General features: G+C 40.5%; 1 protein-coding gene across 8 annotated transcripts in view; it reads left to right on the top strand.

Annotated features, from left to right (window-relative positions):
- Window positions 1–16,709, top strand: part of MAP2K5 (mitogen-activated protein kinase kinase 5) — a 185,876-nt gene that overhangs the window by 57,349 nt on the left and 111,818 nt on the right. For all 8 annotated transcript variants that reach the window (XM_067555517.1, XM_067555520.1, XM_067555515.1 and 5 more), the window contains exons 9-11: window positions 3,340–3,379; window positions 15,984–16,052; window positions 16,146–16,227. In XM_067555517.1, the coding sequence (XP_067411618.1) occupies window positions 3,340–3,379; window positions 15,984–16,052; window positions 16,146–16,227 (191 nt within the window). The remainder of the gene's footprint in view (window positions 1–3,339; window positions 3,380–15,983; window positions 16,053–16,145; window positions 16,228–16,709) is intronic.

Raw genomic sequence — 16,709 nt, 5'->3', positions numbered from 1 at the left:
GTTACGCAAGCTACTTTACGTTGACTGCTGCCTCATTTTCAGGCAAGTGTAGATCTGGCCGTATTTTAAATCTCTTGCATGGAAGAGGGGGAGTGGTAGATACCCTGGAAGGTAGGGATAGGATACAGAAGGACCTAAACAAACTGAAGGATTGGGTCAAAAGAAATCTGATGAGGTTCAACAAGGACAAGTGCAGAGTCCTGCACTTTGGAAGGAAGAATCCCATGCACAGCTACAGACTGGGGACCGATGAGCTAGGCAGCAGTTCTGCAGAAAAGGACCCGGGGGTTACAGTGGATAAGAAGCTGGATATGAGTCAGCAGTGTGCCCTGCTTGCCAAGAAGGCTAATAGCATATTGGACTGCATTAGTAGGAGCATTGCCAGCAGATCAAGGGAAGTGATTATTCCCCTCTATTCGGCATTGGTGAGGCCGCATTTGGAGTATTGTGTCCAGTTTTGGGGCCCCCCACTACAAAAAGGATGTGGACAAGTTGGAGAGAGTCCAGTGGAGTGCAACAAAAATGATGAGGGGGCTGGAGCACAGGACCTATGAGGAGAGGCTGAAGGAACTAGCTTGTATAGTCTACAGAAGAGAAGAATGAGGGGGGATTTGATAGCAGCCTTTAACTCCCTGAAAGGGGGTTCCAGGGAGGATGGAGCTAGGTTGTTCTCAGTGGTAGCAGATGACAGAACAAGGAGCAACGGTCTCAAGTTGCGGTGGGGGAGGTCCAGGTTGACATTAGGAAAAAGTTTTTCACTAGGAGGGTGGTGAAGCACTGGAATGGGTTACCTAGGGAGGTGGTGGAATCTCCATCTTTAGAGGTTTTTAAGCTGCGGCTTGACAAAGCCCTCGCTGGGATTATTTAACTGAGGTTGGTCCTGCTTTGAGCAGGGGCTTGGACTAGATGACCTCCTGAGGTCCCTTCCAACTCTATGATTCTATATTCCATCAAAGTGTCTATGCCAACCAGAGACCGGATCCCGCCAAGTGCTGAACACCATCAACTTTTAGCACCTTGCAGTATTGGGTTGTAAGTGTGTCTTTATTAGAGTGTACTGCATTGAACTTGCTACCTTATTTGGTCCCCCATGTCACATTCTAGCACAGTGAGGCTTTTTTAACTCAAGCCTTTATCTTGTAACTGTAAGATGTGTAAAGAGCTGTCTCCTGGAATGAAGCTGTATAATATTTATAAACAATATTACTTTAATCTCTGCATATTTACCTGTAGACTGGGTGGTGAATACATTTAACAAATGTAAAAAAACCCCAAATGAACAAAAAAACTTCAGGTTCAGCACATTATTCTATGGGCTTTTTAGGATATGATTCTGAAGCTTCCTAAGGGTATTAAATCTTCATATGTTATCCATGCTGACACTAGCCAGAATGATTAATTCCAGATTACTGTTCTATATAATGTCTAACAAAAATATTTTCTCCACATACTCACTGGAACAGGTAATTACTGTAGCAAGTACAGACTAATTTGAAGTGTTAGCTGTTAATTAAGACACTGCCAAGGTGTACCATTGTCTTTTGGTGTAACCAAAGCTCCTATTCAGACTTCATTAATCACTTTACAGTTATTGTGTTGAGGAAGGTCAAGACAATTGAGATGCCATATCGGTCTGAAGTAAACAAATTCCCTTTCTCCCAGGTAGCATGCCATTTGCAAAGTCAGCGGACACACTGTACCCATGGGTATGATGTCCCCTTTGTGATCCAGTTCTCAATGATAATTAAATGTTAAATTGCTACTGTCAGTGCTCTGTAAACCAAACCAGGTATCTGCCCTTTGCTGGAAATTCAACCCAAACTTCCACGGATGAATTAGCGTGCATCATAATTAAATAATCAAGTCTACCCTTTTAATTCACTTGGAAACAGGAGACCTCTCTTATGGAAAAAAGATCAGCTTTCTTGACAAGCTAATTAAGTTGCCTAACTGTCCGGCACAGTACATATTAAACTAACAGACGTTAAGCATGCTCTCGCAACCTGTTCATTTTCTTATCATTTCTGCTGATCTTAAAGTCAAAGTGTTTTGCTGCTGTTGGTTCATCCATAGTTACAGAATAGTTTTTACTCCACCTGACTCATTGACTATACATTCAACTGTAGTCTCTCAGTTATTTCTACATCTGACATTCCTGTAGCACCTTATGGTGACATTAAAATGATACTGGCTTTGATACATACTATGTAAAATATTGTCAGTGCCTATACGTTTATGCCATTCACATATTTATCAATATTATCCCATAAATTGTTAAACTAAGATATTTTAAATGATCTTTTTAAGCGCTTGAACCCTTAACAAAAATTATACAAACAATTAAAAATATAAGTAAGCGTCAATGATATTCTTGTCCTGTATTATGTATAATTTTGCATGGGAACAAAACTATTAAAGTTTTTCTTCAGTGATAATTACTCGTGGTATATAGTGCTAAAATATTGTAATTCATTAAATTTAATGTCACATATATGACAATATTGTACTCAGGACTAGAGTGTAAAACTACTGAAGAAGAAGAAGGTCAATGGTTTTGTTTCTATACAAAATGTATATGTAGAATTTTTTCTCATACTTCATTAGTTTTTTGGAGTGATATGGTTAGGATTATATTATTCATTTTACAACAGCCAATTATAAATATTCTGAGAGAGAAATTGACACAAACTGCACTTGGATTACTGTGGAAATTCGTTTCAAGAACACATCGACATTAAGGTTGAGATGCGTTGTTGTAATACATGTATTAATCACACTATAGATTTGGATGTAGAATGTTGATTTCACTAACTAATATTCTTTTGGTTACTACAAACATGGGTTTTTCACTTTAACTATACAGTTGGGTGCCCCATTGTCTTAACTCTCAAAATACCCTCAGGACTAGAGAGGATTAGCTTGTGCTATAAAGTTTATTTTGTATGAAGAATATGTATAGGGTTTGTATCATGTTTGCCTTATTCTGGAAGAAACTCTGAAGGCAAGTCAATTCATATCCTTCCATATCCATGCTATTATGCAGTATAAAATTCCCTTATGTATGTGCCTGTCTACAAAACATGCATAAATATAATGTGGAAACTGTTGGATCAGCTAAAAAGTTTTGTGTGTGTAAATTCATTTTTCTGATCAGTTGTTTTTAGACATAGATACCTTGAAATACTTTTGCTGTTTGGAAATATTATATGGAAACTGGTTTCCAGTAAAAATGTTTTTCACTAATTAATTCTTCTGTGAAATTAGCATATACAGGTTGCATATATGTATAAAGGTAATTTTACTTGATCTTAAGTTATTTAATTTTTTTCCCTCATGCAGAGCATATCATGTCCCTAGTGGAAAAATACTGGCAGTAAAGGTAAGATACTGTAGTAATTTTCTGTGTTTGTTTTTGTTAAATCTTGACCTTTGGTTTCTTTTCTCTCCCTTTTATAATTATTAAACCTTAATTTGCTTTATTGCATTAAAAAGCCAGAGTGCTTATGTAGGGAGACCACACTGCATAATCTGACAAGTCAGGTTGACTACAGAGCTCTCAGTGTCCAGGTTTCACATAGTGGCAGCTGCAGGTTTATTCTGCATTGTACTGCAGGCACCACTACAATTTTTTCCCATTTAGGGTAAGTCGGAGAATAGCTGTGGTGTGTGCCATAGGAATAAAAACCAGTTGGCAATGATTCTGCTTTACTACCTGAATACTAGAATTGCAGAAATAAATAGTAGGTCATCCTATTTGTTCCTCTGATGATGCAGAAGCATTTCCTAGCATATATTCTCAAGTGCTTTGTGAGATTATTATTTCCCTTGGGAGATTATTCTGCTTGCTAAGAGATCTTGCTGTTCTGAAAATTTTCTTCATATTCTTCCTAAATTTTCCTTTGACAATTTTTATCCAACTGGGTAGATTGCTTCTTGTCAGTATTTTTGGAACCTCTACTGAAAGTTGCTATTGAAATATTATTATTTATTAAGATAAGTGGCAATCCAGACAGAAGTTTGACTGAAAGCTTTGGTTAACAAATTAATGAAAATTCTTTCTGAATCCACTGCACCAATTCAGCATATGTAGAGTTGAATAACAAATACAATTTATATTTTAAAACAAAATATTTTAAAATAAGTTCCTCCTTTAGGTATCTGCCAAGAGCTAAACATAGATTTTTGGCTATATTCCCCATGTGTTAGTGAGACCATTAAAACTTAAAACAGTCCAGCAAGTGTAGGAAGACATTTGGATTTTAGTGTTTGTTAATGGTTTGGGAACTTAAATAGGTAACTAAAAAAGAAAAAACCTACTTTAATTAATTTATGGGATAATTACTTAGAAATTTATGTACAGTTAAGGTTTTCATTATGTCTGTCTTTTCTCCCATCCTATATCTAACCAACATTTTTTTCTAACATCACTGAGTTTGTTGAATTTTTTTTGCTGGGGAGAGCATGTATTAGCAGCCTAGCTTCTGAAAGCAACATTGCCCCAGATTTCTTGTGTGAATGCAATTGTAGTAAATGGAGGGAATAAATGGTTACATGGTTATGTGGCCTGAGCCGGTTACAGGCCTGAGCCATAAGACTTCATATAGGGAATTGACACTGACTTTAGTGGGGTCTTCCATGCATGGGAGGGCTTTCAGGGTTGGGCTCTATTTTTCAGTGCTTTCAATCATGTATATTTTAATAAAATAAAATGTTCCAGCTGTGCCTCTGACTTTTTCTATGAGGCGTATAAAATCCTTTTGTATTTCACATAACATTGATTAAATACATAATTAAATATTTCAATTTGACCCATTTAAAATTCCTATGCATTTGAGAAAAGCAAATGTTTGCTGTTGAATCCCTTTTTCAACTAGCTCTCTGAATGCAGGAAATGTTTGGAGTCTAATGAATCACTGAATGAGAGCCCTGGACATGGAACTCAGAGAGGGATGAACTCAACAGATTTTGCACACACATTGAACAAGCGGAGTTTTTTTTGTTTAGTTTTTTTTAACATTTTCAAATATTGTGTTTGTCATTGATAAAACCTGCGAAATCAAATGGAAAAAAGACAAGAATTCACCATAGTCACAATATACAGGCAAGGGATCATTTTGTGTAATTCTGAACAAGAATTTTAACAGGGAAAGATTTTTTTTTAAATGTGAAGCCACAAATGTTCTTCCCCAAGATGTTTTCTCTTTTTAAAGGCCAATATCTTCACCTGGTAAACTCTGTCCTTCCTCTTCCCACGCTCTTACTTCCTCTGCTCATGTGAGGGAGATCTCTTCTAAGCCTCGTACAGAGAGCCTCCTTCCATCTCAGCCTCGGTACAAAGCTACTCAGGCTTCTTTGCCCCACAGCCTGACCACCTGAAGCATGTTACCAGCATGCCAACATGGGAATTTTCAGAAATTATCTACAGGAGGTGGTGGAGCAAGTGAGGACGCAGGTCTTGGAGGAGGAGGGATGGGCTTGTCAGAATTAACTATATGCAAAAGAGACTGATCCCCCTCCCCTTTCATTTGCAAGAAAACTTCTCCCTCCAAACAACCCCACCTTGTTGTTTCCCTCAAGCCTAAAGGATTTGACCAGTCCCCAAGGTTAGTTAGTATCTTGTAGGTTTGTTAGCCTGGATTTTGATTACTAAATGTTATTACTTTGAATGTCTATAGCAATATTAATTTAAATGTTTGTGTTATGTGTCCTTTCAAAAATTACATTATGTGACATGCATATTATTGTGTTTATAACATCGTGGTCACAAAACTAGGAATCAGGAAGCCTGCATATCTGCCCCCATGTTGTCATTAATTGGCTCTGTCACCTCGAGCAAGTCCCTTAACTTCCAACTCAGTTTCTCCATCTAAAAAATGAGGGACTTATGTCCTGATGAAAATGTTGCGAGGATTGATCAGTGTGAAGCAGATGAATAATAGGGGACACTGTGATCTCTATGAATGAAAGGGGCTACAAAAATGTCAAATTATTCTTAGATGAGTAAATTTGTATTTAATGTAAATACTACATAATGATTTGACAACTCAGGTTAACGCTTGTAAAACTTAATGATAACATGCTTTCTGCTAGTAGATAGACTTGAAAATTGCAAGGAGATTGAGCAGAAAAAAATACTCTTATGTGAGTTGCAGATCAAAGCCCTCTATAGCATTAGAGTCTTCCATAAAAACTTTTTTGCTAGATAATGCATGGAGGATTTTATAGATTTCCTAATATCACTTATTTTCTAATTGGGGGAAAAATCCATCTAGGAGAGGATGAAAAATCCTAGCATTGTGTGTACTGTGGCTGATTGCCATTCTTCAGCTGCTTTAGTTTCTGCTGCTCTAAAACTAGCATTTAAATGGACCATTTGATTAATCATTTGTATACTGACTATAATACTCCCAAATTTCCTTTGAGTTGTACATACTGTAAAAGACAATTATGTCGCCACAGATTAAATAAGTGAATTAAAACAGAATAGCGGCTTAATTTGACCTGTGATTTTGTTCTCGTTCCCTTTAGTGGAACGTATGCCACTCCAGCAAATAGATGAAGTCATCCATGACAGCTTGTGATGAATTGCCGTATTTATACTGGATATTTTAATAGCCTCACACTAATTTAAATTGAGCACAGAGTAAATTATAATTCAGTCACTTGACTGCTTGTATTTAACTTGACAACTCATCCTTATTTGTCCTGGAGGTGTAGTGGAGAGCAGAGGAAATATGCCCAGGTATTTTCTTTTAGATTTAACCCTTCCAACTTGAAATGTTAAGTATTCAAATTCTCATGTGTTTTAAGATGCTTAGTGTTTTTATAGATTGCTTTATTTTAAGCAGAGGAATTAATATTCTTAATACTACTGTCATTGTTGTGGCATTCTGCCATTCCGTCCAGAAGAAAGGAGCATGTTGTGGTTGAGGGTTCAGGACTGGTAGACAAGAGCTCTGGGTTCAATGCAGATATTCCACTGAGTAGCTGTTGGGACCATAAGTAAGTCACTTAGGATATGTCTACGCTGCAGTTGAGCACCCGTGACTGGCCCATGTAAACTGGCTCCATCTGCGGGGCTGTAAAATTGCAGTGTAGACGTTAGGGCTCTGGGACCCTCCCCCCTCCTGAGGCCCCAGAGCTCAGGCTCCAGGCTCTGTATGTGTGTCTGTGCGTGTATATGTTGCCTTCCTGCTTATTTTTCTCTGTTCCTGTTTGTTTATTGGCTCCTGCTTCCTGAACTCAGTGCTCCAGTTCCTTTCCATGTGTTTGTGTTCATAGAGCCCCTCTGTGCCTCAGTTTCTCATCTGTAAAATGGCAATACTACTACTTTCCTACCACGGAGTGGTATGAGGCAAAAATTATTAATGCTGACGAGCTGCTCCGACCCTCTGTTGTTAAGCGTTATTGGAATGCCATTAAATAACAGGCACAGTCATGCCCCCTCCCAGAATTCTCCTTTCTAGTCCCACTTGTGGATCAGCATCTCTGCTACTTTTCAGAGAGCCACAATTGGGTCAGGCAGTTCTGAGCCACTCCCAACGCTTGATGTGGCTTTTTAGAAGGTAGATAGATACTAATTGCAACTAGAACGTCTCAGGGATGGCATGTTGTTAAATCATGTGTTTTACTGCCCCGGGATAAATTAATTAGTTTAAGTCCCAGTTTAAGGTGTTGTCTGCTTTAAAAGCTGTTTTGTTAATGCACACCACATTACACTTAGGTTTAGTTACTTATTCACATTGTGGTTACATACGGGAGTAAACGCATAGATTCATTTAGGGTTGTACAAATAAAAAGTAAAACTGCAGTGGGCATAATACTAATATGTGTGATTATAATACTGAACATCGGAATGTCGGTATACGTTTTGGTTTAGTATTTTATCAAGAAGATATACATGTCATGACTCATTTTCATCTTCAGTATTATATAAAAAAGAGTCAGAAACACTTGAATATATGAAAATGATGATGCAGAGCCGTAGGCATGAAGCATTAAGCCAGTGGTTCCCAACCTTTTTGGCTCGAGGACCACAAATATAATTTTCACAACGCTGAAAGGCCACCAGTCTCCACCAGCAGCCCCCTCCCCCTCCACTGCAGGCAGACAGAAGGAATTCAGCAAGGAAGATCTCCCGTCCCCCTGGATGCACCAGGGAAACCATACGCTCCACCTGGTCCCTAGGCAGTGGTTCCCTACTGCAGCCAGGGGGACGGGAGATCAGTGTTCCCCTCCCACTGACTCCAGCAGGGACCCCAGCACCTAAGGGACCGAGGTAGAGTGCTTTGCTGTGCTCCCTGCAACAACCAGGGGGAGGGGAACGTTGCTCTCCTGTCCCCTTGGCTGCAACATATCTTTTTTGAGATGGGGCGACCAGATCTGCAGGCAGTATTCAAGATGTGGGCGTACCATGGATTTATAAAGAGGCAATATGATATTTTCTGTCTTATTACCTATCCCTTCCCTAATGATTCACAACATTCTGTTAGCTTTTTTGATTGCTGCTGCACATGGAGTGGATGTTTTCAGAGAAGTACCCAGTGACTCCAAGATCTCTTTCTTGAGTGGTAACAGCTAATTTAGACCCCGTCATTGAATTTCACCTGCCATTTTATTGCCCAGTTTAAACCAGGTTTGAGTTGGTATTTACCAGCGACCTGTTCTAAACTAGTTTTCCCCAGGTAATTGCCAACTCTGCCTTATGTTAAGGATTGACCAGCAACTGTTTCCTTGAAATCAGTTTAACTGTTCTGCTCCCACATGTGTTGAAGGGTGCTGAGTAAATTCACAGCGAGTTAATTTATGCTTGATGAATTTAACCTCTCAGTATGTCCAGGAGCAGATCACGATTTTTCCTTTCTTTGTCACACAGGCCCTTTCAGAGATGCTGCAAGGTTTATTAGCTGTGTGCAGAATTTGTGTCTTTTTTTTTTTTTTAGCTGATTCATGCTGTGTGCATTGAAGTTATGAAGGGTCCTGCCAGATCCTTAGAAGTAGTAGTGGGCTTGGGGAATTATGTCCTCTTGGTATGTTAAGCACTGCCCCATTCCACATAGACCTTTTCCACCTTAAAATGTACTGTCTGCAAGCAAAACCCAGTTGTTGCAAGGAAACAATACACAAAAGGAGTATGAGCACAGACAAAAAGAAACCTGGTTCCGATTTAGGGGAGGACTTGCAAGATTTTTTTTCATTTTTGGCCCAGTTACAATGCTGAAAGCCCTAAATAACGTGGGGTATTCAGCTGATAAATTACGGTTAAATATGCATCCTCTTCAGTTTTTCTAAAGTCAGGCCAGCCAGCTCCAGCTCCCTGCTGGTCATTAGAGCCAGTTATCCGTGTTGGGATACAATTAGCAGTGGCCTCTCCAATAATGCGGAAAATGCAACATTCACTGTGGCCCCTAAGTGCTGGCTGCCTAATTTAGGGCTTCTTGGCAATGCAGTCTGGGCTGGCACAGCAGAGCTGGCATGTGACTTTGGGGAACCTAAAAGAAAAAAATTAGTCCTCATTTTTTTGTCGGGAGTACCTGGGGATGAAGCACATACAGAAGTTGTGGGTTAATCCCTTTGTAGGTCATCTTTAACATTAGAACACTGAGTCTGTATGTAATTATAGTTTAATTCAAAACAGTGGGAGACCTTTCTTCATGCCAGGTCTTGGCTGATTCGATCATGGTGCTGTATTTGACACCGACCATGCTAACTATTCAGTGTTCAGGTCAGTGAAAGCTTCAGTGAAGAGAGCAGGGAGACTTTTTACTGTCAGTAGGATTTAGAAAAAGAAAATTTATCTTTTTATAATAGAAGTAGGATTAAACTAAATTAACATGTTAATGGGTAAAACTGGTACAGTGTTCCAGCAAATTATTTTAAGTTTTCCGGACTGAAAAATGTAAGTGAATATTGCTGGCAAATGATTATTGATCTAGAAAAGTGTGTTAAATGTTTCTTGGCAGCTTTATATTACAGTTATAATTTAGTTCAGTGAGAGCTTTTATAAACAACCCTAAAGCAAACTCTTGATAGAAACGGATTATGCTTTTTTCTTTTAGATGGACATCAATACTGTAAAATGTATGTGTGGAAATGGTCTCTTTTTTATTTTGTTTCATCAACAGTATATGCAACACAATTTGTGTTCTGTTACTTCTGCAAAAGTACTGCCTTTGCTCTATAGCTCCTACTGTAAAATAGCATGTGGGTGGGGAAAGTAAGACTAAGACTAACATCTGCATTTAGTGTCAGTCAATTTCAATTTATTAGTGTAGTGTCTTAGTAATTAATTATAACACTTAACAAAATTAGTACAATTTATTTAAATCATCACAATACAAAAGAAAAAAAATACAGGTTCAACTCTTCTCCTAAATTCAAATTACACATTTAAAACACCTGATAAAATAATAAACAAAATGAAATTACAAGAGCTAAGAATATATTGAACCATTTAGGCCCCAAAGAAAATTAACTTTATACAAATTCTTTCCTTGTTTTTACCACTGCTGAGGCAAATAAAGCAACTGCTTATATAACTGATCTGTTAATGTTGCATAATAAATATTCTTATTTTTGAACCAGTGGTACAAAAGATTACTGTTCCAAGATTGAAGATAGCTTTTTATTTCTCCAGTGACAATAAAAGTTACAAAATAGTAACTAGTGTGACAAATCTTCAACCTGGCTTGGACCCACATGGGTTGTAAATGGGTATGCCTTTCAGTGCCTCCATTTTATTGATGTTGACTGCATTGTTTGAAAACAGAGAGCCATAAAGCCACTCCTTAGCTTCTGCTGCTTATTCAAAATTTCCAAGGTATTATTCAAATGTATAGATGGTCTTTAAATGAAGGATTCAGGCAGATATAATGGTTGTGTTAACATCTGCCATATCCAGTTGTTCTCAAATATCTTCAGCTTTAAGCTTAATACAGATTTTCATGATTTTACTTAAATTCTTGACTAAACCTAGTTCCAAAATGATCCAGGAATGAAGTGATCAGCGAACTTGCAAGAGCCAAGAAAGCTTGAAATTTTACACCTATTAGGCTGTTACTCCAGACATAAGCTTGGTAACCGATGTAAATTCATATTTTCTTCAAGTATGTGTCAGGGCTGGTCTACACGGCTGCCGGCGGTTGACAGGAGATATGCACACTACGTTGCATAGCATGCGTATCTCCTGCTGATGTGCTTACGTTGACGTACCATGGCGTCTATAGGGCGCTGCGTTGATGGGAGATGCTCTCCCATCGATGCAGCCTTACTGCTTTCAGGGAGGTGAACTAATGGCATCAACCGGAGAGCTCATCTCTGCTTGACCTACTCAATAGATCCCGCTGCATCAATCGCTACAGAGCCCACAGTGTAGACAAGCCCTCAGTCTGGATTCCACTTCAGGTGCACCACCCACACAAAATAAAGTCTTCTGGATAGCCGTGTCTTTTGGGGCTGTGCATGTGCCTCCTCATCCTCCTATACAAGGGCGTTAAGGGTCGCCCTGGATCGGCCAGGACCTGCCTTTGGTTCCCTCTTACTGCCTATGGTTGCAAGAAAGAAGCTGGTGTGACCCACAAGTTCCTAGATTTGGCTAAATTTCTCAAAATCTTCAGTCAAACCTCCAGGATTTTTCTGATCCATTGACATATGATTTTGTGAATGATATCGACCCATCTGGGCTGAGTGTTCACAGGTCAGACCCACTTAACATGGCAGATTTGAAACCTGTGGGTCTCATGCCCTGCCCCTCCTGCGATGGACTAATTTCATTGAAAGATGGGCACAGCAGTGCCTCTTCTGCTCAGGAGAGTCCCGAACCCTGAGCATATCAGGTGTCTTTCATTCTTCCCAAGAATGCATCAGTTGTGAGACGTGACTGAAGCATCATCTCCTGGAGCAGGTTTTGAAGGTCCTGAAGAGACAGCTCCAGAGTGCTGATAGCAAACAAGCCAGCTTTATCAAGCGACTCTGAAGATCAGCACAGAGAAGACAGCACTGAGAAAAAGACCTGGCAGTAACACAGACACCTCTGGCACCAAAGCTGACTCCACCAGTGCTGTGGACGCCGCCAGTACCAAATTCTGGCATGAGCCAGGCCATTCTAAACACAGAGGCAGGCACTCCAGGCAGAACTCAGCGTCTTCCCACAAAGACCGACCACCTAAGGATAAAGCCACCAAGCCCAGATGGGTGTCAAAGGCTGGTGATGAGCAGCACTGACCCATACTCCAGCAAGGCACCCCTTGGGGTCGATTCCTACAGCTGAAGATGTGTCTCTGGACGAACCAGGACCGTCATTGGCACTACTGGTAACAGTAAAAACTCCGGTACAGAGTGTGATGTATGTCTCGGTGCTGCCCCTAAAGGAGGTCTACTCATCCTCTCAGTCTCCAGGGCATATGTTCTTGCCACCTTCAAACAGAGAATTCTTTCCTCTGAGATCAGTGGTCAATCTCACAGGAAGGCCTTCTTTGCTGTCCTTACAGGGCTCAGTTGTCATCTTGTCAGGAATGGTATCGGACTGACCAATACCAATTCAGCCATGTGCCTACGGCATGCTGCTGTGTCCCTTTGGGGCTTACTGAGGTCTGTCATCCCAGACCTCTAGGAGCCAGTCTCCATTGCATTCAAGGAAGAGGAAGAGATCACTCTCTTCATTAGCTTCTCTGGACAGACCACTTATGCCAGACTCCAGGAAAATCCACACCTGGGGGCAGAACAGCAACAGCAGGATCCTGTTTTACCATCAAAGAACCAGTCATCTTCATTGCCCAATGAGGCCATGTCTTTGGCACTATAACTGGTGCCAGATGACTTCCAGTCATCCCAAGAGCTCCTTATGAGATTTACTAAGACTCTGGCAATAGAGACTTCATATCTCACATCAGAGCAATCTTATAAGCCTTTTGATATTTTGACAGCTCCTGGGGCAGCCAGAATCGTTCTTCCCATAAATGGGGGACTGTTGGACTTGTCTAGGGCCATGTTGGTAGATGACAACCACAGTAACACTCACTGAAAATGGGTAGAGAAACAACACCAGCAAAAGTTGGGTGAATAATTAACTTTTTGAGTTTGTTGGCAGTTCTGAAAAATGTATTTGTGTCAAACTGAAACCAGGGTTGTTGTTTTTCCATAATTTTCAGTGACTCAGAGTTGGAAAAATGTTGTCTGGGGTGTTGCCCGAGGTCCTGCAAGGCCACACTTGGTGATTGGACCCAGAGCATGTTCGGAAGGGGCTTTCATTCTCGACCCCACTCTCTGATGATGATATGCATCACAGACACTTCAGGGACATGTTAGGGTGCCCATCTGGATCATCAGGGGACCCGGCCTTAGGGCCACCTGGTCTCAAGACAATTTGAAGCAGCATCTGAACATCCTGGGGCTCAGGGTCATCCAGTGGCCAGCATGGTATTCCTGCCTGTTCTGCAGGGCTCCACATCATAGAACTGGACAGAGAACACACCCTCAGTGCAATACATAAACAAGCTAAGAGGCATTCGCTTATCCCCTTTATGCCATCAGTCTATGGACTTGGTGTCCTCACCATGTGTAATACTATTGGCTCTACTTCTCCCAGCAATAACCTGGCAGACTTTTCAAGCAGGCACATGGTAACCAACCACAAGTGCTCTGCTGCAGATGTCCATCATACTGCCCATATTTGGCCCGATTCCCATGATGAAATGGTTTGCCACAAAGGATGTTCGCAGGTGCTGAACTTCTCTTCCAGAGAGGGCATGAACTGAGGCTTTTTGCCAAATGCCTTCCTGTGATTGTGATCACCAGGACTCCTATGCATCTTTCCCCTGATTCCCCTTCTCCAAGGTGATATCCAAAGTCAGACAATTAATCCTAAGAGCTCCCTTCTGGCTGAGGCGCTTTCGGCTCTGACCTCTTGCACATGTTTATTCAGCCTGCCATCCATCTCCCATTCTGCCCAGATGTAATGTTTCAGAACCCGATATTGCATTCAAACCATGCACTTGAGGGCGTGGATGTTGGCTGATTGAACGCTGCTGACAGATAGTTCTCGACAGAGTCAAGAAATCCTCACACAGAGCAAGAAGCCATCTATTAAAGACCTAGTCCTCCAAATGGAAATGGATCTCCATATGAGCACTCAAACATAATCTGGAGCCTGCTGAGGCTCTGATACCCAAGATCCGCAACTACAAGCTTCACTTGAAACAAGCTGCATTAGCACTTAGTCCTTGCAAATCCCATCTTGCCGCTATTTCGGCATGCCAGGCTCCAAGACAGTGGTATTCATCTTCTCACATCCAAGAGTATTGAGATTCCTCAAGGACTTCCTGCTTATTTACCCATGTGTTAGAGAGCTGCCTTCTACATGGAATCTCAATACTGTCCTCCTAACATTCATGGAGTCTCTGTTTGAGACGCTTTTGGATTGTTTGATTCATCACTTTACCCTTATGACAGTCTTTCTGGTTGGCATTCCCTCAGTGTGGAGGGTCTGCAAGCTCCAGGCCTTATGGCCAGATCTCCCTATGCATCCTATGCATCCTTTCACCGGGACAAGATGGTTCTGAGACGACACTCTAAGTTCATTCCTAAAGTGGTCTTGGAGTTTCATCTGAAGCAGTCAATTTCTTCCAGTTTTCAACCAGTTTTCTTCCCGAAGCTACACTCAATGCCAGAAGAGAAGAAGCTGCATTGGACATTTCCAGAGCCTTGCTCTATTATCACAAGACCAAACCATTTAGTCTGTCTCCTGATGTCTTTTTGGCTGTACCCAGCTGGTTGTAAAGCCAAACCATCTCAGCAGAGAAAATCTCGACGTGGACCGCTCAGTGCATCTCCTTCTGGTATCAGATAGCTGGCGAGACATCAGGACATGCTCCACCAGGGCATATGCAGTGTCTTTGGCCTGCTTCAGAAATGTACCAGTATCTGAGATTTGCAAAGCAGCAACGCGGAACAACCCACTGACATTTGTCGAAGATGACACTCTTGCCGTGGTGGCTAGTTCTGATGCCAGATTCGGGAGAGCTGTACTTCAGTCGCTAGCTGACTAATACAGCCGGTGCTCCTCATTCTCACTGTCCAGAAGGGATGCTGTTTGCCAGTCCTGTACAATGGGATCCACACTAACACATGCTTGAAGAAGAGACGACGGTTACATATCCGTTACAACTGTGGCTTCTTGGAGAAGTTATAGCCAGTGCAGATCCCATGACCTGTCCTCCATCCCTGCTTTTTAGAGTCCTCAGCAGCATGGTCTTTAAACTGTGAGAGACCTGAGGGAGCGTCACTGCCCCTTATTCTTACCGGAGCAGAAGAAGGCACAGGACACATGCATGGCCCCTGACGTGCTGCTATTCAAAATATTTGAGCCTTACATGCATGGGGCGCATACGCTCCTACAGTTGTATCCACACTGACTTGTGCTGGAGAATTCATCCAAGGCTGGAGCACTTGCTTAGAATGTGAAAAGTGTCATAGCTACATTCTACAAAGCTTAACAGGGTCCCAGAGTTTTAGGTGGTTTATGGCCACCAGGAGTTGAAAAGTGCTCACGCTAGGGCTGGAAGTCAGTTGACATGAGTTTTATCTATGAACCTACCTTGTCTTTCTGTGCTCCAGCTTCCCTGTCTGTGAATAGTATCTTTCAGGTGTGGTTGAATATATGTAAAAGTGTTGTAAGATCCTTGAGTTAAATATACATTTAGAAGTGCAAAGCGTTAGGTGGTGCTGCCTAGTATTGTTAGGGTAAATTATTCCTCCTACTCCTTAGGGAACTTGTGTGGCCAAAGTAGGCTTTATAACTTAGTCACTTTAACCTGCAACTAACTTTTAAAAGTGATTAATTCTGTCCTTTGACCTTCAGTTTCCTTTCGCTGCTATTTCTGGCTGCCACATTCTCTTACACCTATAGACCATCAATATATGCTGTTGATTTTTATACTTGTATTATATTTCAGAACAGATAATGTTTCTAATGTTTATATTTTTAGCTCATACCTTTAGATATTACACTGGAACTCCAAAAGCAGATTATGTCGGAATTAGAAATTCTTTATAAGGTATTCTTTTTATAACACTCATTTTTAATTCTATTTCTCTGTAGTCTTTATGCAGAGGCATTTTTTGAATAGTCTTCTTTTTTCTTTTTACAGTGTGACTCGTCTTATATCATAGGATTTTATGGCGCTTTTTTTGTAGAAAACAGAATTTCACTATGTACCGAATTCATGGATGGTGAGTTGAGTATTTTGTGTACACTTAATTGTAAAATAATGTAATCGATAAAATATTTAAAGATATATACTTCCTGTGTATAGGAGAATACGATAATTTAAAAAAGGATGTTCGAACTACCACTTCATATTAAATATTTCATTATACATGATATTTTCCTGAATGTAATTTCATTTACTTTTATTGAAAATTTAAATAGAACAGAAATAAATGCTAGTTTAATCTGTGGTTTGATATTTGATTCTTCCATACAATCTGTCTTCACTGACAAAACAGCTGTTCTTTTCTTTTAATGTTTCCATAGCCAAAACAGATTTTCTCTTAAAGAAATCTATTAACCCAATGTCCTATGTGTTTTCAGTGAAAATTGGTCCTTAATTGCAAGATAACGAATTATTTTCCAACACAGCTGTTTAGGTTTGCTGCAGTAAGTTTCCTTGGCAGTGTACCCTTATTTCTCCCAGTCTGAATCTCTTTCAGGC

This window comes from Emydura macquarii, unplaced genomic scaffold, assembly GCF_026122565.2.
Source record: "Emydura macquarii macquarii isolate MOO-44397 ecotype Brisbane River unplaced genomic scaffold, CSIRO-AGI_Emac_v2 contig_1644, whole genome shotgun sequence".
In the NCBI taxonomy this organism is placed as follows: domain Eukaryota; kingdom Metazoa; phylum Chordata; order Testudines; family Chelidae; genus Emydura; species Emydura macquarii.
The sequence above is the reverse complement of the archived record's forward strand: the minus strand, read 5'-3'. Positions and strand labels throughout refer to the sequence as shown.